The sequence below is a fragment of the Spermophilus citellus genome (assembly GCF_964194105.1).
Source record: "Spermophilus citellus genome assembly, chromosome: 2".
NCBI classification, from domain to species: Eukaryota; Metazoa; Chordata; class Mammalia; order Rodentia; family Sciuridae; genus Spermophilus; species Spermophilus citellus.
In genome coordinates this window covers 34956142-34982542 of record NC_138183.1, presented here as the reverse complement: position 1 = coordinate 34982542, position 26401 = coordinate 34956142, and the positions used below count along the sequence as shown (strand labels likewise).

Sequence of the window (26401 nt, the reverse complement as noted above, 5' to 3'; positions counted from 1 at the left end):
AGCCTGCTACTGCCATGGCACCCGGACTGGTCTCCACACACTCAGCCATTTTACTGGCCCACAGGACAGTGTCACGACTGACGCAGAGGAGGAGAGTGACTTCCAGATTTCAGAGATCCCAGAGGAGGAGGCCAAGTTAGGCCCGGTTGCCCCTGAATCCTTTGCACAGCCAAGCCGCTTAGGGAAGGCCATGATTGAAGACCCCGCTGTGATGGTGATCAAGAAGATCCTGCAGTGAGTGCCTATGCCACAGCCTCTGGCTCTGAGCTCTCAGGGGTTATCTTGGGCTACTGAACTCGGGGTTCCCATGGGAGCTCACCCCTGGGAGCCTAAGACCTCAGATAAGGAGCTTCTCCTGGGAGCCTCATTTCCTCATCTGAACTCCTGAGCTCATGATGGAACCTATTGAGGATTGACTGGGGTGTTGCCAGAGCTGTCCTCTTGTCACTTGGAAAAGCTCATGTCATTTCCTTTGGTTTCAGAGTTCCTGACATAAAGTCAATTCACCAGTGTGAGAAAGATCGGTCACAGACAGGTAAAGGCAGACAGACCCGTGGGTCTTGGGACAGCTGGCGGTGGGGAAGCTGGTGGCAACTGTGGCCCATCTTCATCTCCTGTCCTCTGCTCTTGTTCTGGGCACTTGTCACCCAAAGTCTTGAAGCGCCCTCGGTGCCAGCAGGAGAACTTTATAAAGAAGTCCTTGCACAGTGCCAGTGCCACCTCAGCAGCAAGGTAGGGACACAGCTGCCCGGAATCTTCCCTTCTCAGGCCCTCATCTGAGCCCCCAGATAAAGGCCAGAGCCCACCCTGTCATTGCCCCAGACTCTTAGAACTTCCACTGGAGCTCATGCTCTGGGACACCAAGGGTCCCGACATGGACAGAAACTGTCCTGACACTGCCTTTGGTCAGACTTGAGTGCGCCCTGTGGAGGGAGACATGGCTCCCACACACCTCAAACCTAGAGAAATGTGTGGAGTTGGGTGGTAGGTGTCCATGGGACAGGGGCAGATTCTGGCCCTGCCATCATGCAGGGTCATGGTTAACAAGAAGGAAAGTCAGAGCCATGGCTACATAGTTTTCCTACAAAGGTGCAGGAATGCTAGGCCTTGGTACCTTGGTCATGTGCCCTGTCAATGAGACCCTGTAGTGGTCATTAGACTGAGTCTCTGACCACCAGCTCCCACACACAGACTTTTGAAAGGTGGATAACAGAAGCCAAGTGACTCAGCCAAATTTTTGGATCTTTTTTAAGCCCTGACTTAATCCTTGGCTTTGAGAAAGTGAGAGTTTTACCTTGACCTCAGACCCAAATTTCTGAGTCTTTATAAACTTGCATGCTGTCTGCAATGTGTGGACAGACACCAAACAAGTGAGCACAGCAGAGGCTACTGATGAGGAGCTGGCGACAGCAGGAACTGGCCACCGGCAAGTGCAACATGGCAGACTCAAGGGCAGCCAAGGGGAGCCGGAAGCCTTACAGTGTAAAACAGGGAAGGCTGCAGATGTGCCTGGCGGGGGGCTGTTGGCATAGAGAAGTCAGAAGCTGTCAGCAGAAAGCAGGACGTCCTGGGTGGTTGGTCGGGTACAGATTTGGTCTTGGCCACTTGCAGCCTATTGTTATAGCAGGTATCCTTTAGCTTCCTGGGCTGTCACTGGAGATAGCACCCTGACTTGCTGCAATTCTGACTTGCAGCTGACCACCTTCGGGCTGTTTATTGTAGGCAAAGGGCTGATTTCCTGGGCAGGTTGCTGCAGCTATGGGTGGGTGAGAGATCCTTTTTTTTTTTTTTTTAATATGTGATCCAGCCATCATCTATTTGTATATTCAGTCTCTGAGAGGTTTTAAAATAAAGCCCATATGGGTGCAGAGCTTAATTTAAATTTCAGATCAATAATACTTAATTTTCAGTATGAGTATGTCACAAATATTGCAAGGGACCTTACATATACTAAAAATTACTCGTTGCTTATATGAAACTCAAGTGTAACTAGCCATACCGTATATTTATGTGCTAACCTGAAGGTCTCACTGTGAGGCTCAACCTGTTTTTCTTTGGGTTCTCACCTCAGGGAAGGGAGGATGCAAATTTCTGGGCCCATGACCCTTTGCCCCTTGCCTCTCTTAGTGGTCTTGCCTGGGCCTTATTGGTAAAGGCCTTGCCCCCAAATCAGGTTGTGTTCAGAGCAATTGAAACGTAGAGAATCATCTTGAAAGGCTCAGCCCCAGAAATGAGCCAGGCTGCCCCACAGGCTGGTCCAGCACTTCCAGCACCCCAGGAAGGGCTCCGGAGGCACAGACCTGCCTTTTGTCTGTCCCCAGACTGCAGACAACTCATGCACCTTTGTCCTACAGCATCAGCAGGCATTCCAAGCCCAACAGAAATGACAGAAAGTACCAGGTGCTGGGGGACAGGTCTCCTCCATCAACCAAGTAAGTAATGACACAGTTCCCTTTAATTCCATTTAATTTGTCAGAGGAAAAGAAAAATAAGAAAGAGAAGGGGGAGGCCGATAAAAAGGAAGAGGAAGGGGAGGGGCCAGTTGAAGGTCAAGGTCAGTTTGTCTCAACCCATTCCCTGAAGTTTACTGAGAGACATTTCACCAAAATTTTACATTTTCCAGCTCAGCATTTTATGGTGGCCAGGCAGCAGACACCTTTCAGGTTTGGGGTATTTTTTAGTAATTTTTTCAATGCTACCCACCTCTTCTCCTTTCCTTTACTGTCATTGATTAAAACAATGGCTTCATTTCAAACAAAAACCAGCATATTATTAAGTTTGGAAAGTTAAAAGTCCTTAGAGAAATTCAAGCTCCACACTGGAGCCTCTATCCCCCATGATCAGTATGGCACAGCCCACCTGTGTCAGCTCTTTCGCCCAGGGGACTGAAGCTGGTGAATCATGCAAAGAAGGATGCTGCTACACCAAGTGACCCAGGAACTGCCTGCAAGTCAGCTGCTAGAGCTGCCCTGTGCCCATACACCAAGGACATTTCTGTACCATTACAACCTTGACTCTCTATCTTTTATAGATCTCTGTCATTTGATCACATGTATAGATTCCTGCACCCACCACCACAATCAAGACAACAGAATTATTTCATCTGCACAAAGATCTCTTTCTTGCTACTCTTCATGTGCCACCCCTGATCCACTTCCCCTCACCGTCCCAACCCCAAGAACCAGGAATCTGTTCTCCATCCCTATAATTTTGTCACTTTACAGGATATCATATAAATAAATTTATGCAGCATTCGACCTTTTCAGAATGGCTTTTTGGCCTCAGCATAATGCCCTTAAGATATGTCTTGGTCCATTTGATTTGCTCTAACCGAATACCTGAGACTGGATAATTTATCAAGAACAGAGGTTTGTTTCTTACAGTTCTGGAGGTTGGGAAGTTCAAGGTTGATCTGATCTGGTGAGGGCCTTCTCACTGCATCATTCCATGGCAGGAGGTGGAAGGGCAAGAGAGTATAGGGAGCAGGAGTGAGAGAGGAGAGGAAGGGGACTGAAATAATTCTTTTCTCAGGAACCCATTCCTATGATAAGTAGCCCATTCCCACAATGCCGCCATTAATCTATTCCAGAGGGCAGAGCCCTTATGACCTACTATCTCTTGATGGTCCCACTTCTCAGTACCATTGCACTGAGGATTAGGTTTCTAGCATATGAACTTTGGGAAATACATTCAATCCTCATCAAGACCCTTCCAAGTTGTCACATGTACCATACATAGTACATGTATGACCCAATAGTATTCCATAATATAAATACACTGCAGATTTTAAAAAATCATAGGTCAAATAGAAAAAAATGAGTATTCATTGAGTCTCTAAAAAAGGAGAGATTTCCCTGTCTTAGTACAATAGTCAGTTGTTCATAAAATAGAATCAGACTAATCCTGTTTGTATCCCCACATTAGGACCCTGGTTAAGTGACTTCTCCACAAGCTTCAGTCTTTCCATCCACAGAGTAGGTAGAAGAGAACCCTCCTCTTAGAGCTGTGGATAAGAGCTAGTGAGTTCCCATGGGTCCCAGGCAGGGCTCCCTTCAGAAACACAGGATTGGCACCCTGAGAAGCACTAATAAGAATCTCAAAATATGGGAAATTTGCCAAAGGAAAAAGAAAAGCAAATAAATACATCACCCTCTTCCCCTACCCCCAAGTAAATTGCTAAAGAAACCTCCGGAACTCAGTATGAGCTAGGCATATTGGCACATGCCTGTAATCCCAGTGACTCAGGAGGCTGAGGCAAGAGGATTACAAGTTCAAGGCCAGCCTCAGCATCTTAGTGAGACCCTATCTCAAAAAAAAAAAAAAAAAAAAAAGTAAAAAGCGCTGGGAATGTAGAGCACCCCAGGATTCAATTTTAAGTACCAAAGAAAGAGAGAGAGGGAGAATTCAGTAGGGATGAGGGTAGATTTGAAGAGACCCGGCCCAAAAGAAGAAACAACTAGGAACAAACGTGAAGAAATACAGCCTCACTGGGATGCTAAGCAATGAAAGGGAAGCAAGTCCCCACACATCCCCACACATCAACTAGAGTTGCCAGTACACAAATGGATTTTTGTGGAAGCTGCCAGGGGATAGAGTGGTTCTTCCCTTGCACTGAGGGTAGGGAGTCAACAGCACAGTATCTTTCTAGAAATCAATTTGGCAAAGTCTAATGGAAGCCATTAAGTCATGCCTTTATACAAATCTTCAGGCCTTTCTCCCAAGGAAATCATTCCACCATGAGGAGAAACTTCTTGCCTGAAGATATCTCATGCAGCATTTTTTTTAGTTGTCAATGGACTTGATTTTGTTTATTTATTTGTGGTGCTGAGAATCGAACCCAGTGCCTCGCACATACTAGGCAACTACTCTACCACTGAGCCACAACCCCAGCCCCCATGCAGCATTTTTTTTTATGCCAATTGAAAAAGGGGGCGGACCTAAAATTTCAAAATTAGAGGATTGCAAACTGTGATGCATATATACTTGGTGGTGTTCCACAGCCACTTAAGATGATTTCACAGAATGGGGACACTTGCTGCTCAATAAGTGAACAGAACAGAATTTGAAACACTCATAAACCCAATTAGGACTAATTTTAAATAAAATCAGCCGAAGGAAATTCACTAAAATGTTGGGATGGATTTTCCCCTTGTTTTTCGATATATTTCTAATTTTCTTTAAGTATAATGAGTGGATTTTAAAATGAAAGATCAAATTACCTATATACTTATATTGTAGAAATTGACAGTGATATATTCATACATGTCACTATGACACTTTATACAGATGAGAAACATTAGTGACCTGCAGTTACGTGTAATTCTAGTGCATCCATCCTTTATCTCACTTACTTTCACAATCGTTGACCTAACTGGGCAGGAACATCCATTGGGTCTGTGAAAATTTGCTTATAAAGCCCTGGTGTACACACGTGGGCCTAGTGACTAGAGAGAGCAGGTCAACATTTGGTCCTACAGGAAGTCCTGGTCATTTGATTACTATCTGTAAGTCATCATTCTTTCTTCTTTCAAGCAACACTGAGGCCCTGACAGGTGCAGGCACTGCCCTTGCACTGGGATTCCATGGTCAACAGAGACAGACAACCACAGCCCATGTTCTCTATCAAAAGATAAACTCAGACTCATTAAAATATTAACAGGTTTATTTGAACAGACAGCGATGCACAAATCGGGCAGCATCAGACTGCCAAGTGGTTCAGGGCTCCACCAAGGTGGGTGGCAGGGGAAAGCTTTTACAGGAGGCAAGGCAAAGAAAATATTTGATTAGCTAAACTTGATCATTCCCCCACCAGAAATGAGTTGGCTATTTCTGACTGATTAAACTTAAGATTTTATTTTTCTAGACTATGTATGACTATTCTTACTGAGTTGGGTTGTGGCTTGCTAATGTAGGAACCCCAGATACTGAGCTTTTTCTGCCTAATAACCTCTCAATTCGTATTTTAAATGCCTAGTAGAATTCCCAGTCTGCTGGGAGAGATGGAATTCAATCAGCCAGACAAACAAATCAATCCTGAATCCACCTACAGAACTGAAGCACACTCTGAAAGTATTAGCACTCGGGTTAGGAACTGGCACTGACCTGGGATCTGAGAAAGAACAGGAACAAATATGACCAAGAAGAAACTTGCAGGTGTTCTTGGAGAGGAATCAGGAGGAGTTCCCTGGGCAGTAGTGATGAATTAATTGCAAGGAGGCCCAGGGCCCAAACAGAGCACTCCAAATGCTATGCTGATTTGGTTCGTCCATGTTGGTATCTTTAGACAAGGAACCTCAGGGGTCTGCCTCTATGTGTTGCAGGCATTTTAAAGGGATCATCCTGACCCTTCTCTGGGAGAGCAACCACTATCTGCTGACCGTTGTGGAGGTGAGGGCCACTGCTCACTAGCTGGTGCCCATCCAGGAAGCGTGTCTCCAGCTGCCTTTGCCTTTTGCAGTCTGCTGATCACAGAAACTCAGGGGAAAATGACGAGAAGATTTCACCCTCCTCTTGACCTCCCCAGCTTCTGTAACCTCCTGTGTCCGACCCCCACCAGGCCCATTTTCTGGAAGACAAATTTCATTTATTTGGCATTTATTTACTTAATTAGTCACCAAACATTTCTTAGACACCACCTGCATGTCAGGCACTGGGTGTGCCAAGAGAAACATGCCCCGCCTCTGTCCCTTAGGTGCCTAGCACCTAGCAGGAGTCCAGTGGACATGGCCGGGCACAGGGAGCCAGGGAAGCACTAGGAGCTGGCCCCTGTTCCCATAAACCCACACAGTGTGCTTGTGTTTTATCTTGGCTGTCCCCCACGGGGCAGGGAGTGGTGAAGGGCAGGGCCTCTGGCTCATTCCTCTCTGTGGCCCACAGTCAGGACCCAGCTGGGTGCTTCTAGTAAGTTCCCAACTCAGTCACAACTTGAGACTCCATTGATTTGGGTCTTGAATGACAAACAGGATTTTGCCATTTACTCAGGAAGTAATGAGGGACAGTTATGGCCTCAAGTCACACTTTGGGATACAGAGGAAGTGATGGGGGCAGAGGGAAAGCACAACTAGGAGATATGGAGATGAGGGTGGGCTGACTGATGGAAGAGCCAGGACCAGAGTCCCACAGGGAGGGTCCTCACCCACGCATGGTCACCTTTCCCTGGCAGGAATATTACCGCAAAGAGAGGCACCCAGTCACCAGGCCTGACTGCATGTATGAAACCTTCGACCAGTGTGCCGACAGCATTGGCAGGAAGATCCTGGAGTACCAGAGCCAGACGAATGAGTACCACAACTCCTGCCTCATGGGTGCGTGTGGGCGAAGGGTGGGCAGGCTGGACGTGGGTATGACACCAACATACTGGGGTTGGGGGCTGGTCCTTGGCCTTGGCCCCTCTCACTTGGAGGTCACCAGGCAGAAGAGGAGCCTCCTGTGGAAGCCAGCCTCTTAGAATTAGGTGGAAACAATGATCAGATTTAACTGGGGTAAAACAATGCTGAAAAAAAAAAAAAAGAATCGTTTTTCTATAGAAGCATGGTAATTTTTTTAACCACTAAAAAATACTTTGTTCCTTCCACATTTTATTTTTTTTCTCTTTCTACACTTTTTATTGGTGCATTATAATTGTACATATTGATGTGATTTGTTGTTACAATTAACAATATAATTTGACCGATATGGCCCCCCAACATTTCCTCCCTCCCTCCCTTCTCCCACCCCAGGGTACCTTTCCTGTACTGATTTCCCTTTGATTTCTATAAGATCCCTGCACCACCCCTCACCTTTCTTCCCCTTTTTTCCTCTCTAGCTTTCACACATGAGAGAAAACATACAAACAACCCTGACCTTTCAAGTTTGGATCATTTTGCTTAACATAAGGTCTTTAGTTCCATTCATTTTCTTGCAAATGACATAATTTCCTTTTTCTTTAGGTCTGAATAAAATTTCATATGTATCTATACCACATTTTCTTTATTCATTCATCTGCTGAAAGACACCTATACTGGTTCCCTAGTTTGGCTATTTTGAGATGTGCTGCTATAAACATGGGTATGCGTGTATCACTGTAGTAAGATGACTTTGATTCTTTAGGATAAATATCAAGGAATTATGTAGCAGGTCATAGGGTGGTTTCATGCCTAGTCTTTTGAGGCACCTCCATACTGATTTCCATAGTGGTTGTACTAATTTACAATTCCATCAACAGTGTAAAAGTGTTCTTTTTTCTCCATATTCTAAGATGTATTATTATTATTTGTATTCTTTATGACTGTCATTCTGAGTGGCATGAGATGAACTCTCAGTGTAGTTTTGATTTGCATTTCTCTAATTGTTAATGATGTTGAACATTTTTTCACGTGTGTATTGGCCATTTGTATGTTGTTGTTGTTGTTGTTTTGAGAAGTGTCTGATTTATTTGCCCATTTATTAATTAGTTGTTTGGGTTTGGATGTTAAGTTTTTATGATTTTTTTTACAAATTCTAGATATAAATAACAGAAGAGTAGTTAGCAAAGATTTTCTCCTATTCTGTAATTTCTCTCTTTATTTTTTTGTTTCCTTTGCTGTGCAGAAACTTTTTAATTAGATGCCATCCCATTTACTAGCTCTTGGAATTATTTCCTAAGCTTTAGGGAAGCTACTTCCCCTACTGAGGAAGTCCTTGCCTGTGTCTATATGCTGGAATGTTGACCCTATGTTTCTTCTAGGAATTGCATAGTTTTGGGTCTAATTCCTAGGTCTTTGGTCCATTTTGAATTGATTTTCATGCAGGGTGAGAGATAAGGGTCTAGTTTCATTCTCTACATATGGTTAACTAGTTTTCCCAGCATCATTTGTTTAAAAGGTTGTTTTTTTCTCCAAAGTGTGGTTAGGTCACCTTTGTCAAGGATCACATGACTGTTAGTGTGTGAGTTTGTCTCTGTGTCTTCTATTCTACCATTGGTCTTCGTGTCCAATTTTATGCCAGTACCATGCAGTTTTGGGACTACAGCGCTGTAGTATAATTTGAAGTCAGGGATTGTGATGCCCCCAGCATTGCATTTTTGGCTTAGACTTGCTTTGACTATTTTAGGTGTTTTATTCTTCCAAATGAATTTTAGGATTGTTTTTTCTAGTTCTGTGAAGAATGTCATTGGTATTTTGATGGTGATTACATTGAATCTATATATTGCTTTGGTAGCATGGTCATTTTAACAATATTAATTCTGCCTATCCATGAACATGGGAAGTCCTTCCATATTCTGAAGTCTTCTTCAATTTCTTTCTTCAATGTTCTATAGTTTTCATTGCAGAGATCTTTTACCTCCTTGGTTAGATTTATTTCTAGTTTTTTCTTTTTTTGTAGTTGTTTGGTTGGTTGGTTTTTTTAGGTTATTGTGAATTAAACTGTTTTCTTCATTTCTTCCTCAGCAGATTTTTTTGTTGGTAGGAAAGCTATTGATTTTTTTATGTTGATTTTGTAGCCTGCTACTCTGCCAAATTTGTTTATTAGTTCTAGCAATTTTTTGGTGAAATTTTTTTGGATCTTCTAAGTTAAGGATCATATCATCTACAGACTTCTTCCTTTCTTGATTTTATCGTTTTTATTTCCTTTCCTTGCCTAATGGCTCTAGCTAAAATTTCTAGCACTATATTAAATAGGAGTGGTGAGATGAACATCCTTGTCTTGTTCTAGATTTTACAGGAAATGCTTTCAGATTTTCCCCATTTACTATGAGCTTGGCTTTGGGTTTTTTATATATAGCTTTTCTGATGTTGAGGTAGGCTTCTTTTATCCCTAGTTTCTTCAGTGTTTTTATCATGAATGGGTGTTTAATTTTGTCAAATGCCTTTTCTACATCTATTGATACGATGGTTAACTAGTTTTGCTGATTTGACAGCTAATATGACTAAGTGATTTTTGCCCTTAATTCTATTTATGTGATGAATTACATTTATTGATCTGTGTATGTTAAACCATCCTTGCATCTCTGGAATAAAGCCAATTTGGTCTTGATGTACAATCTTCGTAATATGTTGTTGAACACAATTTACTGATATTTTATTAAATATTTTTGTATGTAAACTCATTAGGGATATTGGTCTATAGTTTTCTTTCCCTGATGTATCCTTGTCTGGTTTTGATATGAGTGTGATATTGACTTCATAGAATGAATTTGGTAGTGTTCCATTCCTTTCTATTTCATGGAATAATTTGAGGAGCATTCGCATTAGTTCTTTAAAGCGCTGGTAGAATTGACCTGAAAATTAATCTGGTCCTGGGCTTTTCTTTGTTGGAAGGCATACAATTTTTTGGAGTATAAGTTTTCAAAATAGTCTCTCATGATCTGCTGGATTTCTGTGATGTCTATTGTGACTTCACCTTTTTCATTTGTAATTTTATTAATTTGGGTCTTCTCTCTTTCTTTTAGTTGGTTTGGCTAAGAGCTTATCAATCTTGTTTATGTTTTCAAAGAACCAACTCTTCATTGATCCTTTATATTTCTTAATTCTCCATTTCATTGAGTTTGGCTCTGATCTTAATTATTTCCTTCTTTATGCTGGTTTTGGAATTGGTTTCTTCTTTTTCAAGGATCTCAAGATGCATCATTGGGTTGTTTATTTGGGATCTTTCTGATTTTCTCATGTGGGCACTAATAGCTATAAACTTTCCTCTTAGAACTGCTTTCATAGTGTCCCAGAAGTTTTGGTATGTTGTATCATATCATATATTCTCATTTGAATATAAGAACTTTTAGTTTCTCCCTTGATTTTTTTCTACTGAACATTCTTTAGTCAAATGTGTACTGTTCAATTCTCATGTATTTATAAAGTTTCTATAGGATTTTGTTGTTGATTTCTAATTTTATTCCATTGCAATTTGATGAGATGCAAGGAATTATATCATTTTTTGTATTTGTTAAGAGTTGTTTTGTAGCCTAAAATATGGTTTATTTTGTAGAAGTTTCCATGAGCTACTAAGAAAGTGTAGTCAGCTGTTGTTGGATGAAATATTCTATAGATGTCTGTTAAACCCACTTAATTTATAATATTTTTCAGCTCCAAAGAGTCTTACTGAGTTTATGTCTGGATGATATATCTAATGGTGAGAGAGGTGTGTTGAAATTACCCAGTATTATTATACTGGGGTCCATCTGAGGCTTCAATTTGAGTAGTTTTTCTTTTTATGTAATTAGTTTCACTGATGTTTGGGGTCTCATTTGTTTTTCCATCTTGAATCCTCCTGGGTACAGTCTTCTCTGTGCCTGTTTTCCTCATGTTCTGCTAGGTACATGGTAGGTACTTGCCACATGGTAGGCACTTGCTGGGACAGTGTAGCAGTATTTGCTATGACCTACAGTATGGCCACCTCAAGATGGCTCCTCCTCAGCTCTCCATGGCCAGTTGAGAAACACAGGGCACTTTTGAAATACCAGTTCACAGTGCAGCTTCTTGATCAGCTAAGTTCAGGTTGCTTTTTGGTCTCAAGTTTTTCCATACCAAAATATTTCTGTTGTATTTCTCTCCATGTTCTCCCTCCCTCTATGGTGAATGTAAGAAATAAGTTCACCTGACCAAACCCAAAGAATGGACTAAGAGACGTGAGATATTGCAGTAGTGAGGCTTTTTACTGACAATCTTGCAAGATTAGTGTCTGGGTGAGTAGGCACACTCAGAGCAGTTACAATCACATTTTATACCCTAGTACAGTGTCCCTTCCTCCGCCTGTCCCTCATCCCTCATTGGCTGGGTACTAAGGGAGTCTTTCCTAGGTTTTGTTGTCTCCTATAAAGTCACCTAAGTCTTATGTCTCTTATTGGGTTATTTAAAGAAACATACCTTTAGTTGTCCCCATCTCCCTGTGTTCTCCTGTGAAGGGAAGGCCCTTTGGGGGAGTGAGTGGCACATGCTGCAGTTTATCTCTGTTGAACAGGCTGGCCCCTTCCCTCTCACTTCCTGTTTGTCAAGGGACTGTGAATTTTTCACACTCTGGCATTAACTGCTTGTAACTTTCCATTCTGTTCTCCCCTACTGCTGCTTTTCTTACATCCCAATTTTACATTTAAAGCTAAATACCATATTTTTAAAATGAACCACCAGACTTTCTATTTCTCACAGTGAACCAGTGCTGCTACTGCTGCCTGTCTCAACCAGTGGGGCTCCAATGTTGCCTTTCTTCTTTTTTTTTTAAAGAGAGAGAATTTTAATATATATATATATATTTATATATATTTTTTTTTAATATATATATATATATATTTTTTTTTTGGTTTTCGGTGAACACAACATCTTTGTTTGTATGTGGTGCTGAGGATCGAACCCGGGCCACACGCATGCCAGGCGAGCGAACTACCTCCTGAGCCACATCCCCAGCCCTGCCTTTCTTCTTTAATACACAAATATCTGAGTCTCTAAGATATCCTGACTGCCCAATATTGAATTTTAGAGAAATCCCTTTTTTACCCACCTTGCTGAAAAGGAGGACTCCTGCTGCTTGAATCCTAAGCCATGAAACAACTAGGAATTCAGCCTTCCTCTAATCTGCCATCTTGATTCTCCTCCCTTCTGCCCTCATTTTTGACAGCTTTAGGGTATATTTCCTTACCAGTACAATTCATTCATGAAGTGTATGATTCAATGGTGTTTGGTTTACTTACAGAGTTGGCAATTGTCACCACCACTATCTCAGAACCCTCATCAGCCCATCCCCTCTTGAGTCCCTAAGCCATCAACAATTCACTTTCTTTTTTTCCCTTTGCTTTCTTTATTTACCTATTTGGTGTGCTGGGTATTGAACCCAAAGGTGCTTTACCACTGAGCTATATCCCCAGCCATTTTTATTTTTTATTTGGAGATAGGGTCTTACTAAGTTGTTTAGGTCTTCATTAAATTGCTGAGGCTGGCCTTGAACTTGCAATCTTCCACCCTCAATCTCCTAAATCACTGGGATTACAGGTATGTGCTACCACGCCTGGTTCATTTTCTGTCTCTATGGAGTTCCTCTTCCTGTACTTTCATGTAAATGGGCCCACATGAGCTTCTTTGTGACTGGCTTCTTTCAGTTTTTGTGGTATTTCCAAGGTTCACGCATGTTGTAAATTGTATCAATACTTCCCTTTGTCACTTTTAATGATATTTCACTGTACAGATCTACCACATTTGTTTTGCTTTGCTGTGTCATTCCAGAGGCAGTGTGGGTAGGAAGAGAGGATAACTGAGACCCAGCACTGCCATCTCCTAGCTGTGCTACTTTAGCCAAGTGATCTCACTTCTCTTAGCTTCAGTTCCCTTATCTGAAAGCTGGAGATAGTAACAGCACCCACTGTGAAAGAAGTTTTTGAGGATTAATCCCTTGCATGGATTTACCATGTATAGGGAGTGATCTATGGGAGCCCTCATCACTGTGCTTGTAGAATCACTGGAATTGAAAACTAAGACAGTATTTTGTTTGACCACTCAGACTTTCCCCAAGTGAACTCGTCAAGATCCCATCCTACACGTTCTCTCACTGAAAATGTGTCAAATGCTAGATAAAATATTTGGGGGACAAATGCACAACTGTAAAGTAAGACACATACAAATGAGCTAGTTGTAAAGTAAGAAACACAAAAGCCAAAAATTGAATGGAAATAAGAACTCTGCTTGATAAATTGAGCAGTAATTCTGTTCACTGCCTTAAAGCATTTGATGACTCCCAGGAAAACTTGAGCATTTTCATGACCTCTAGGGCATTAGGAACAGGAAACAAATCCACAGACTACCCAAGGAGGAAAGTACCATGTAAAACTGAAACTGCACAGGGCTCCACCTGCAGAATACAGTGAATGAGACAAACCAATCCCTTCTTCTAGCAACTAGAAAGAGATTGCATTATCAAAATCTTTGGTACTGGGGTTGGGTCTGTAACTCAGCAGCAGAGTGCTTCCTAGCATGTGTGAGGCAGTGGGTTTGATCCTCAGCACCACATAATAATAATCAAATAAAATAAAGGCATTCTGTCCATCTACAATTACAAAAAAAAAATTTAAAAAACTCCTTGGTACTGGTGAAGAAAAAGGAAAACCAAAACCCAAAAACCACCTGTGGAAATCCAGAACTGTGCCAGTCCTTATATGGCTTCTAAACCTGTATTCGTGCTTATTTAAACACGAATTCAATATTGTCTTTGTGGATCATTCAAATGATCTTAACTTTATCTTAGAATCAAATTGAGCTTAATCTGGGTGCAGTGGCACACATCTATAATCCCAGAGGCTCCAGAGGCTGAGATAGGAGGATCGCATGTTCAAAGCCAGCCTTAGCAACTTAGTGAGGCCCTGAGCAAATCAGTGAGACCCTGTCTCTAAATAAAATACAAAAATAGGGCTGGGAATGTTGCTCAGTGGTCGAGTGCCCCTGAGTTCAATCCCTGGTACCAAAAAAAAAAAAAAAAATGAGCTTAGAATGATCTTGAGTTGGTTATATCTAGAATTTGCTTGGTTCAGACCCCTCAAATCCTCTCTAGAAAACCCACCTTCAACTCAGGCCTCAGGATTCCCACAACTAAAATTCCCAGAATAAGAGCTCACCATGATGAACAAACAACAATAACAAAACCCACACAAACACAGGGTCCTTGAGCAGGAAACACAGGAGGCCAGCAGAGACTTAAGTTACTGTACATATCAAACACAGGATATAAAATAATGTAGTTATTAGAGTTAAGTAAAAGAGGGAATTGTAAACATGAGCAAAGAGCAAGAGACTATTAACTGAGTAAATATAAAAGTGAATCAAATAGAACTTTTAAAAAGGAAAAATTTCAAGTTGAAATTTTATACTTGTAAATGATTTTGCCACCAGGTTACATAGAGCTGAAAGTAAAATTGGTGACTGGAAGGTAGAACCAAAGAAAATACCCAGAATGCTACACAGAAAGACAAAGAGATGAGAAAAAGGGAAGAGGTGAAGAGATGTGAATGACAGAGGAGGTCTGACATAGGCTGTTTTGAGGTATAGAAAGAGAGGGAGGAGCCCAGGGTCAAGGAGACATTTGAAGACATGATAGATAAGAACTTGTCAGATGGATGAAAGACAATGCATTTTAAATGGGTTGAGAAGTCCAAGGAATATAGAGGAGAGTCCTTTGAACTTGTCTTACTAGTATTTTCTGTATTACCTTGACTGCAGGACCACATTGGAGACCAAGGTTTTCCCTTTGGGAAACTGCTTTGGGCCTTTGTTGAAAAAGATCACCTCAGCCAGTTGGTTCTACGGTGTCCCCTGCCCTGACCCTCTATTCCCAATTCCTGCAGAATTACGAGTCCAGATGAGGAGATTTGAGGAGCTGCTGCCCCATGTGTGTTGGCTGGTGACAGAGGACTTCAAGGAGCAGCACTGGAAAAAGTTTTGCACCTCTGTGGAAAAGATCCAGAAACAATTTGAGGAGCAGAAAGAGCAGTTAGACAAAAGGAAGGTAAGGATCCTAGGACCAACCAGTCCTGTTCCAGAATCAGGAATGCTGGGAGTTCAAAATGGAGGCAGGTCACGGGCAGGGTCAAGCCCAAGGAAAGGAGGTGAGCTAGGTTTGGGATTATTGGATGGGGGCCGAGGGGCAGGAGGCATTGAAAAAAATAAGAATTGAGTCAACAACTTCTTCATGGAAGGTGTTCAGTAAATTCTTTGTTGGAGTAAAGGGGGGGTGGTCTGCTGGGCTTGGTGGAACCATGGTCTTTAAGATCAACAATGACTCTCCACACTGTCCTTGGAGCCATGGGGACAGGATTGGTGCTGACTGTATTGGACTAAAGCCTTGACTCTGCTGGGGGGATGCTCAACTCACCCTCTCTTCATGGCTTCATTCATGCTCCCATCTTGACCTCTCTGACACTGGTTCCTCTGCCCACCCATGGCCCCTCATACACCCAGATCATGGTACACATTTGTCTTCCTATGGCCTTAATTAACAGAAGACATAGGCCAGTGACTTCTTGGTCCTAACTTCAAGTCTGGGTCAAAAGCCCTGATGAATTCTGAATTGTTTGATCAAAGGATAGGAATGCCCAGAAGCTCAATCCAAATATTGGACACCCTGCACATTACCAAATAATGGAGTCTCTACACATACTAGAAGAAAAAAGACAGGAAGAGCTGGACCATGTAATCAAGAAGCACAAGGATAATCTTGAGGTCAGTGGTGCCCTTCACTCTCCAGTCCAGGTGCTGAGGGCCACACCAACCTCCAGAAAGATGGTGCTAATGGTCAGCAACAGCCGGTGCAGAGCATGGCCCTTGGTTGGCATGTGGGCCAGAGCAGGCATGAAAGTGGGTGGGTTTTGTAGGTGAAATGTCATTCCTGGGTGTTTCACTTTGCATTTCTTTGGTTTCTGAATTATTTATAAAATTAGTAACAGTAATTTTTTTTTATGATTCACAATCTATGTCTAGTTTTATTTCTTCTTCAGTGAATTGTCTACATGTGTCTCAGTCATTTCTGAATCATTTCTTATCCTCAAGCACAAGCACCTCTTGAGGGAAGCCTTCTTGCTCAGACACCAGTTAACTCAGACACAGTGGGCACAGTGGCTTTAGGCTTGGCTCAGCAGCAGGATCCCCAAGGCTCCCTAGGTCCTCCTGCCGAGCCAGCCAGCCCTTCCTCAGCTGCCTTGGAGGGAAGTTCTTCTCCCTGCAGCTCTGCGCTCACCATGTTTCCTCCAGGAAGTCACCAGGAGTTGTGGCCACTTTTTCATAATGAGCTTGGCCTCCTTCACTGAGAAGTTCCTGCTGCAGCTGGATGAACTGATCACCATCGATGACATCCAGGTTGCAAGTAAGGGGCACCAACCTTGCATCTCCAGCACTGGGAAGGGGGAGGGCTAGGCTGATGGGCACTGGGAAAGCTGCCTTCCCAGCTCCACCAAGGTGAAAATTTTCTCCATCAAGGGAATGGTTTGATTTTGTGTGTTCATTTGTCTTCATTAAAAATAAACTTTTGACTAAAAAGGCCAAATGCCAGATGGATCAAAGAATATATGTTAAAAATGAAACCCTAACAGGGAGTATTTTCATACTTTGGGGGTTAGGGACACCTTTTCTAAGCACAGTATGAGAACCAGAAGCCATGAAGAAAGCAGCTGGCCCTTCTCTCATGCCAAAACAAAAACAGAAAAGTGTCAAATAGGGAAAGATAAACCTCAAACTGGAAAACTAGTCCTCACAACCTATGAGTCAGGGAATGGGTAACTACCCATGTGGTACAAAGAACTCTCACAGGTCACATTTTTTTAAAGAAGCCAAGAAACAAACACATGCATTTCCAAAGAGAAGCATTTCCTATGACCAGTGACGGTAAAAGGCGTGCCACCTCGCTGATGATGAAGAATGCAAACATGGACATTACTGAGATAGGTTTCTTACCAACAGGCTGCCAAAGGCTTAGCCAGCCCAGGGAGGATGGTCGGAAGCAGAGGCACCACAGGGCCCTTAGTAGGAGCATTCGTTGATAACTGATCTCTTAAAGAACTCTTGTCACTTCCTGCCAAATCTTGCATGTGCATGCCTTTGACCTAGCGTTCCAATTCTAGGAATTTTCCTGACAAAAATATTTCACACTTGTCCTAAGACACACATTCAAGAACATTCATCACAGCACTCTTCAGACGGCAAAACAATTGGAAACAGCACTGTGTCCATACATAGGGGATTGGAGGTGGGTGATGCTCTCTGTGAGGCTGTGACGGTGGTGGGGTAGTAGGTCTGCACGTGCTAATGCCACAGGGCCCACAGGAGGACCTTTCTGGGAGAAAATGAGGGACCAGGATATGCGTATGAGTCCATGTTTGAAAAACATACATGATATCAACATGCATACTCTCAGGTATTTAAATAAATCTGTGTAAGAGAGACACAGAGAGTGAGAGACAGAGCCTGGGAGCTGGGCACAGAACTGCTGCTGAGGCTCTGCAGGGTGGGGCAGTGGGAAGCTCCTAACGTCTCTTTTAGTCCCCACGCTAGGTGACAATGTTTAAACTTTTTTTAATGTACATATTACTTTTATAATGATAAGATTACAATCATGTACTCAAATGTTATCCATTTATTGATAGTCTATACTTTAAATCCATTCTTTTTCTTTTTATTTATTTGTTTGTTTGTTTGTTTTGGTACCAGGGGCCCTCGACCACTGAGCCCCATCCCCAGCCCTATTCTGAATTTTATTTAGAGACAGGGTCTCACTGAGTTGCTCAGGGCCTCACTAAGTTGCTGGGGCTGGCTTTGAACTTGCAATCCTCTTGCCTCAGCCTTGAAAGCCACTGGAATTATAGGCTTTGCACCACCTCACCCAACTTTCTATTTTTAAAAATTATTACAGAGACAATAAGTGTTCTCTACAGTAAAGTTAGAAATTCCATAAAAATTAAGAAGCAAGTGAAGAAATCAGGGCCCTTTGCCCTTGCTGTCCACCCTTCCAGGCCCCTCCTCCATGGGGGTGGGGACGGGTAGAGGGCCTATGAGATGTCCTGACTGAGTCCCTTCAGGTGGACCTTGGCCAGGCAATCCCTGCTTTTCTGCTTCAGCATGTTGGGTTGCTGCACACTGTGATTTACTAAGCATCATCATGGACTAATTCATCCGCTGCTGTTGAACATACAATTTTTCATTGCTGCAATTATTCTAAAGAAAACTCCTGTATAGTAGCAGGACTCTGATGGAGTGACAGACTCTTGGCTTACATTTTCTGGGCCAAAATATATACAGCATTTTTGAGGTGCAGGCCACTTTTCAATATCAAAGGTGAGCCTCACTGGGGAAGGCAAGGACCCACAGAGACACTGAGGTTGAAGCCCCATGGAGAACAGGCAGATGAGCTGGCAGCAGACCCCCTAGTGGCACCTTGCACAGTACCACAGAGCTGGACAAAAACCCTACACCAGGCCCCCAGGAGGTGCTTGCCTGCTCTTATCTAAGCGTTTTGACTTGGGTGGCCAGGCATAGACCAGTTACCATGGTAGATGAAGGTGCAGGTTAAAGAGGTGCCCACCTGCCAGCACACTCTCTCTCCACTGCCCACGTCCCCACCCCCACCTCCACACACACAGCCTTCTCTCCCTGTCAAGAATGCACATCCAGGGGCTGGAGATTTAGCTCAGTGGTAAAATGCTTGCCTTGCATGTATGAGGCCCTGGGTTCAATCCCCAACACCACCAAAAAAAAAAAAAAAAAAAAAAAAAAAAAAAAAAGAATGCACATCCAAAGTGAGCCAAACATTTAATGGACAACCTTGAATGTGGTCTTTCTGGGGGTAAGTGCTTAGTTCAGAGCTCATATGAGCTAGCATAAGTCAAAGAAGGCATTGCAAAGCATATTTTGGAACTCTTGGAAGCTGCAGGACAGTCAGAGCATCCAACTTAGGGATTTGGAGCTGAAACTGTCCAAACAGCTCCCCAGACTCCTCTTGCAATGACCCCTGCCACTGCCACTCTACTCAGCTGCATATCGGGTGCATTTAGTTTCTCTGTTTAGGCAGCTCTGCCTGTCACTCCAAGTGGGGAAGTAGAGAGTGAGCCCTACTATCTCTAAATATCGAGGGAGGAGACCCCTTGGTCTCATGCTGTTGGAGAGCCAATGGTTAGTAACCCATCTCTTTCCTGCCAGGGACCGAGCCCTGCAAGCAGAAAACATCAATCCTCATCCGGAGGAAACTGGCCAGGATGTCCTTGGAGGAAGAGAGTGAGAAGCCCCTGATTGAACGTGGGAGCAGGTGAGAGCCCAGGGCAGCAGGTGGCACCATAAATGGCTGAATCTGCTGGGAGCTGGGCAGCGGAGTGATTAGGGGCACCAGCTGGGAACTTGGACAGACCTGCTAACCTTGGAAAGGCATTGTGTTCTGAACCTCATTCCTCTGTGAAATGAGCATGGCAGTATACCTCATGTGGCTTCATGAAGAGAAAATTAGACTGTTTGGTAGGAGTTCAAAGACACCAAAATGGCGGAGGCAGGGTACAAGAAAAATACTCCTGGAGGACAAGACAGGGAGATGAGTCATCATGTCCCTGTTTAGAGTGTCCCATTACCATGATGACTCCCACCACAGGCTTGGTATTCTAAAATAACCAATGGGAGCAAATGGGGTGAGGTCTTCAATCAGGTTCATATAGGGAAGAGACTGCCTCACAGCTCAGCATATAAGACACATGTTTCCAGACATGGGGCCTTGAGTCTGCCTCTCTCTCTCTCTCTCTCTCTCTCTCTCTCTCAGCCCACTCCAGTCTACCTTACGGACCTGGGCCCCAGTTGGACACACCAACGATAATATGATGAGGTTGTCCGTGAGTGCCCATGACACATACTGAGAGTTCAACAGCCACTAAAGTATTACACAGAGGGAGGCCTGCCCCAGGGGCAGGGATATTCCCAGGTCGCTGCTGGCACCATGAACCACTCCAGCTGACTGTTGTGTGTGACATGAGCTGTTAAAGTGCCCGTCCCCTTTGCCCCGAGAACATGTCTCTGTGAAAGCAAAGAGCTGTGTTCTCAGCAGTGGCCTTTACAGCATAATAAGTGGGCCAGGAACCGCAGACGGCCACCTGGCTGGCATACTGAGGAGGAATCTGAGGCCCAGGAAAGGGGAGTCACTGGAGATGTAGCGTTCCTTCCCCACACAGGACCCAAGACCACACAGAACTGAAACAGAGAACTTAAAGAAGCACAATGTGAAATCCTCAGTCAGACTTTTCTTTTTCTTTTAATTCAGATATTTAAAACCATGATAGGTGTTGAACTCTTGCAACAGGGGTGGTGGCTAGGCTGGGAATGGTGAAGCCAAGTACTTTTGTTTGTAGGAAGTGGCCAGGAATCAAACCCACCGAAGTTACCATCCAAACCAAGATTCTTGATCGGAAAACATCCTCTATAACCACCTCTAAGACCACCCTGGGCCATCTGGCAGCCGTGGAAGCCCGAGATGCTGTGTACCTGGTGAGAAGGGATGGGGTAGCTGTGTCCCAGGGAGCATGGGGCAGCTTAGTTTGGCTGCCTTGGAACGGAGGGAACTTCCCACCCTCAGGACACCCCAACATTTGGTCTGTGGAGTCAACAACACACATCAGCGAGGCCAGAGCCACAGATCCCAATACCCATCAATATCCTTTGGCACATGACATGAGGGTCATATCCAGTCTCAGTCCTAGCAGTGGTCTGAGGTATAAGCCCTGGTGCTGTGGGACCCCACCACAGGACATGTCACCCACACTGGGTGTGAGAAAGACTGCAGAGGGACAGTAGAATCAGCTAGGGAACATGGCAGACAGGCACAGAGGTGACGAGACCGTGGGACTGAAGTGGGGCATGGTAGCAGCAGCACTCACAGCCACGGTTACCTTCTGTTCTTGGCATGAGGCATCTCACTGAATCCTCCTGGGAACCCATGAGGGTTAGTGTCCCCATCTCACTAACAAGGACATTGATGCCTAAAAGCATTTGCCCTTCTGTGCCACCGAGTGGCAGAGTCAGGATTTGAACCCAATGCCTGTTAGACCCCTGTGGAGCTGGCCTGATGAGAAGCTGTTCCCAGAGCCCGGCTGCCATGCAAGCCCCAGACAGAGCAATGGCTGTGCCTGCTGAGTTCAGCGAGGGCTGGAGACCCAGAGGGCTCAGCCTCTTGAGGAAGCCAGGACCCCTGTGCTCCAGGGAGGCTCCCTTGCAGGTCAGAGTTTAGTAGGGTGCAGGGCCCAGAGCCAGAAAGACAGGTGTCCTAGTCCATGTTCCGCCCCTTCCTAGCTGAGTGACACCAGCCAAGTCCAGCCTCAGTCTTCTCATCTGTAAAACTAGGAAGACAATTGGACGTATCTGATGAGAGCTCTTTAGGAGCTGCTTGTCACAGGTGACAGTGTTGTCCCAGGGCTGGGAGTGCAGAATCCTCTCTCATGTGGCCACTCCTGCTGCTTTTTCCCCAGAAATATTTAGCATTGTTTGAGGCGGAGCTGAAAAAGATCCAGAATGACCACAACGTCCAGGTGGAGGAGGCCCAGCGCTGGAAGGAGAGCTGGAAGTGCTCCCTGCAAACCATCCACAGCCTCTACACCTGACACCCTTCCCCACCCCAAATAAAGCTTTATTCTGTGCTGGGCGGTGGCTACAGGAGTCAGTCACTTAAAATAGACACTAAGACTGTGAAGGAAATGACATCCAAAAGCATGCCTGGCACTTCTTTGTGGGGAGCCATTCTGACACGTGATTGGGTGACTCCCGTTAAGGGCCTGAGGCGCTTTGGCTCTGTCGAAGCTTTCCCGACCCTTTCCTGATGAGAGAGCCCATCCGTGTGGGGTGTGCCTGACCACTGACCCCGGGGACCCAATCACTGACCCTGACCTTGGAGTGCAGCCCCCCCTCAACCTTCATTGGATGGAATTCTCCCCTGAATCTCTTGTTCCCCAAATAAAAGGCTACTCCCCGGCGTGTTCTCGCTCTCTCTCTCCTGCTAGCCCAGAGTAATCCTCGCTGCCCTGCTGGGCGGCTAGAGGTGGGAACCAGAGAGGTGAGCCGTCTCAGACCTAGCAATATAAATAAGGTAACTGGTTTGTGTGTTTTATTTCGATCACTTCTAACTAACTTTATGCCTAGAACCTCATTAATGAAACCACTGCGCAGGCCGCGTGGTAGAATTGGCGCCCACGAGGGGGGCATTCTAGATTAGTTAGATTGAGTGGGAGCGCACGCTAAAAAGATAAGGAATAAAAATAAAGATAAAGGAAGATAAGGAATAAAAATAAAGATAAAGGAAGAGGTGACAATTGGGTCACAAAAGTACCTGGAGATATTGAAGGAAAGAGACGTTAAATTACTTAAAATGGGAAATTCTACTTCTACGGATAAGGAAATGTATCTGACTATTTTAGACAGTATAATTAATCAGAAAGGAAAACAGATAAAGAAAACTCAGTTATTACTATTCTTAAAGGTTGTAGGTGAATATTGTCCTTGGTTTTGTGACCAAGAGTCTCCAAATTTACTTACTTGGGAGAAATTAGGAAGGAAGTTACAGAGAGTCTGTCTTTCTAATGAAATACCTGGAAGCATAGAAAATATACAGAAAACTTGGACAGCCCTAGAAGTTTGTCTTTTTGAATATATGGGCCAAAGTTCGTGGCCCCCTGAAGACCTTTTAAAGGGCATTCAAGGAGCTGTTAGTTCTATTCAAATGGAGAATCAGCCTGAGGCTAAGTTAATTCCCTTTCCCTTGAGCCGTTTGAAAACAAAGGCACTAGGGGCCAAGCCCCATGCGGAGGATTCAGATGGCGCAGATCAGCCCACCTTCTCGCCGCCATTATTCCCTCCTAGCGGGAGCCAGGGAATTCCAGGGAAAGTCACACAGTGTGACATCACTGACGCCGACCAGGACAGTCCGCGATTTTTACCGGGACAGGGACAGAGATCGCAGACAGTTTTTTTAGGACCTTCAAAGACAGTTGAATTAAATCCTGAAACGGGGCCGGAACAAATCCCTACTGGGATTTTCGGGCTGCTTCCTGAGAATACTGTAGGTTTGATTTTGGGGCGTAATAGTTTAAAGGGAGCCATTGAGGTAATACCTGGTGTGATAGATTCAGAATTTAAAGGACAGTTATATGTTACTGTAAAATCCAATTATGTCCTAAGGCTTACCCCAAAGGATATTTTTGCTCAATTAATATTACTGCCTTGTGTCTCAGAAAGGCACCTGCCGGTAGATTCAGTTTCTAAACCGCCAGAGTATACTGGTCCCAGTTAGTACAGCAAGAATGCCCTTTATTAAAACTTAAAATTAATAATAAAAATTTCCTAGGTATAATAGACACAAAGGCTGATGTCTCAGTATGGTCCAGTAGGTTTTGGCCTAGGAACTGGCCTTTGCATGTAGCACCAGCTAACCTAGAGGGAATAGGACAGGTTTCACAGCCTGCTCAAACTGCCAACTATCTCCATTGGGAAGATTCCGATGGGAACAGTGGAGTATTTAAGCCTTATGTATTAGAGTCTTTACCAGCTAACCTGTGGGGAAGAGATATTTTAGCCAAAATGGGATTGTTATTAGTTACCCCAAATTCTATAAGGTCAGTTGAGGAAGTTAATCAGAGGTATTTTCCTGGAGATGATAAGGCGACCTTTCAGGAAGAATATCTGTTTACAAGCCAGTCTCCACGACAAAGATTAGTAAATACTCCAGACCAAAATTTTTACTAGGGGCCCTGAGTACTTCCCCGATCCCTAAGACAGCTGAAAAAATCACGTGGCTCACAGAGGAGCCTATATGGATTTCTCAGTGGCCCATCTCAGGGGAAAAGCTTAAAATAATTCATAGATTAGTTGAGGAACAACTTCAGGCTGGTCATATTGAACCAACACTTAGTCCTGGGAACACCCCTATTTTTTGTTATTAAGAAAAAGTCAGGAAATTGGAGATTACTACAGGATTTAAGGGTGATAAATCATGCAATTCAGCCTATGGGATCATTGCAGCCAGGACTTCCCTCCCCCACAGCCATTCCTTTAGATTATAGTTTGATGGTAATAGATTTAAAAGACTGTTTTTTCTCTATAAGGTTACATCCTGAAGATTGTGAAAGATTTGCTTTCACTGTCCCAGCAATTAATTTTAAGGAACCTGTTAAAAGATATTGCTGGAAGGTACTTCCCCAGGGAATGCGTAATAGTCCTACACTGTGCCAAAAATATGTTCATCAGGCGATAGATCCCATAAGAAATAGTTTTCCTGATGCATATATTATTCATTTTATGGATGATATATTATTGGCTCATGCTAATCCAGAAGTACTTTCAGAAATTTTTACTCAGTTAGAGACTTCGCTTACAGCAATGGGTTTGTGTATAGCTCCTCAAAAAATTCAAAAAGTATCTCCTTTTCAATATCTAGGTCAGATAATTCAAGGAAGTACAGTCCGTCCTCAAAATCTTCAGATAAGAGTTAAGGAGTTACGTACCCTGAATGATTTTCAAAAACTATTAGGAAATATTAACTGGCTAAGACCATCCTTAAAACTAACTACTTCTGAGTTAAGTCCTTTATTTCAGATATTACAAGGAAATCCTTCTCCAACCTCTCCACGTCAACTAACCTTAGAGGCCAAAATAGCCTTGAGAAAAGTTGAAATTGCAATTAAAAATGCACAGCTTACTAGTATAGATCCTAAAGAAATAGTGTATTTATTAATATTCCCAACTGAACATACCCCAACAGGAGCCATATGGCAAAGATTAGGAGTTATTGAGTGGATTTATTTATCCAACTCCCCTCAAAAAACATTAATTCCTTTTCATGATTCTATAGCTCAATTAGTAATTAAAGGTAGAACTAGGATTTTACAATTAATTGGATCTGAGCCTGATATCATAATTATTCCATTTTCTGTTCAACAGACTAATTGGCTTTTTCAAACTTCTAGCTCATGGCAGATAGCCTTTGCAGATTTTCCTGGACAGATAGATAGCCATTATCCTCGTGATAAGATTGTACAATTTGCATCATTAACGTCACTTATTTTTCCAAAAATTGTACGTTCTTATCCAATAGAGGAAGCTTTGTCAGTGTTCACGGATGCTTCCAACTCCGGTAAGGCAGGTTTCTTCAGCCGTGTTCACACAGAGGTAATACAAACTTCTTATACTTCTGCCCAAAGGGCAGAACTTCAAGCTCTGATTTGTGCCTTAGATTATTTTTCAAATGAGCCTATTAATATCTATTCTGACAGCTTATATGCAGTCGGAGTTACCAAAAATATTGAAACCTCAGTTATTGGGTTTACTTCATCACAGGAGTTATTTGAATTATTTCATAATTTACAAAAGACAGTATTAATGCGAAAGTACCCATGTTTCATAGGACACATCCATGCCCATACTAATCTTCCTGGACCTCTAGTTTCAGGTAATGACAAAATTGATAAGTTAGTAACTTTTTGTCAACAGATGTCTTCGTATGACTGTGCACTAGCTTCCCATTCCTTGCATCATCAAAATGTTTCTAGCTTACGTAAAAAATTTAGTATTACCAGAGAACAAGCTCGTCAGATTGTAAGCCAATGCCCTAAGTGTGTTATTCACACTCCATCTCTGCCATCAGGGGTAAATCCCCGTGGATTAAAACCAAATCAAATATGGCAAATGGATGTAACTCATATTCCTCAATTTGGTAAACAATGTTATGTGCATGTCATAGTGGACACTTATTCTAGATTTATTTTTGCTACAGCACGTACTAAGGAAAATACTCAACATGTAATTTCTCATTGCTTAGCAGCTTTTTCCGTTTTAGGGTGTCCTATGCAGATTAAAACAGATAATGCTCCAGCTTATGTAAGCTCTTCCTTTCAACAATTTTGCCAGGAGTTTAAAATTAATCATAAAACAGGAATTCCTTATAACCCCCAAGGTCAAGCCATTGTGGAACG

General features: G+C 43.3%; 1 protein-coding gene across 1 annotated transcript in view; it reads left to right on the top strand.

Moving 5' to 3' along the window:
- CCDC180 (coiled-coil domain containing 180) overlaps nucleotides 1-22042 on the top strand; it is a gene marked incomplete at its 3' end in the record, with an annotated part of 70494 nt that extends 48452 nt beyond the window's left edge. The window contains exons 27-38 of the mRNA XM_081280033.1: nucleotides 65-234; nucleotides 483-535; nucleotides 654-732; nucleotides 2355-2432; nucleotides 6321-6387; nucleotides 7163-7304; nucleotides 15272-15432; nucleotides 16008-16145; nucleotides 16674-16785; nucleotides 19611-19716; nucleotides 20798-20933; nucleotides 21911-22042. Coding sequence (XP_081136159.1) covers nucleotides 65-234; nucleotides 483-535; nucleotides 654-732; nucleotides 2355-2432; nucleotides 6321-6387; nucleotides 7163-7304; nucleotides 15272-15432; nucleotides 16008-16145; nucleotides 16674-16785; nucleotides 19611-19716; nucleotides 20798-20933; nucleotides 21911-22042 — 1374 coding nt within the window. The remainder of the gene's footprint in view (nucleotides 1-64; nucleotides 235-482; nucleotides 536-653; nucleotides 733-2354; nucleotides 2433-6320; nucleotides 6388-7162; nucleotides 7305-15271; nucleotides 15433-16007; nucleotides 16146-16673; nucleotides 16786-19610; nucleotides 19717-20797; nucleotides 20934-21910) is intronic.
- Between the last annotated feature and the right edge of the window lie 4359 nt (nucleotides 22043-26401).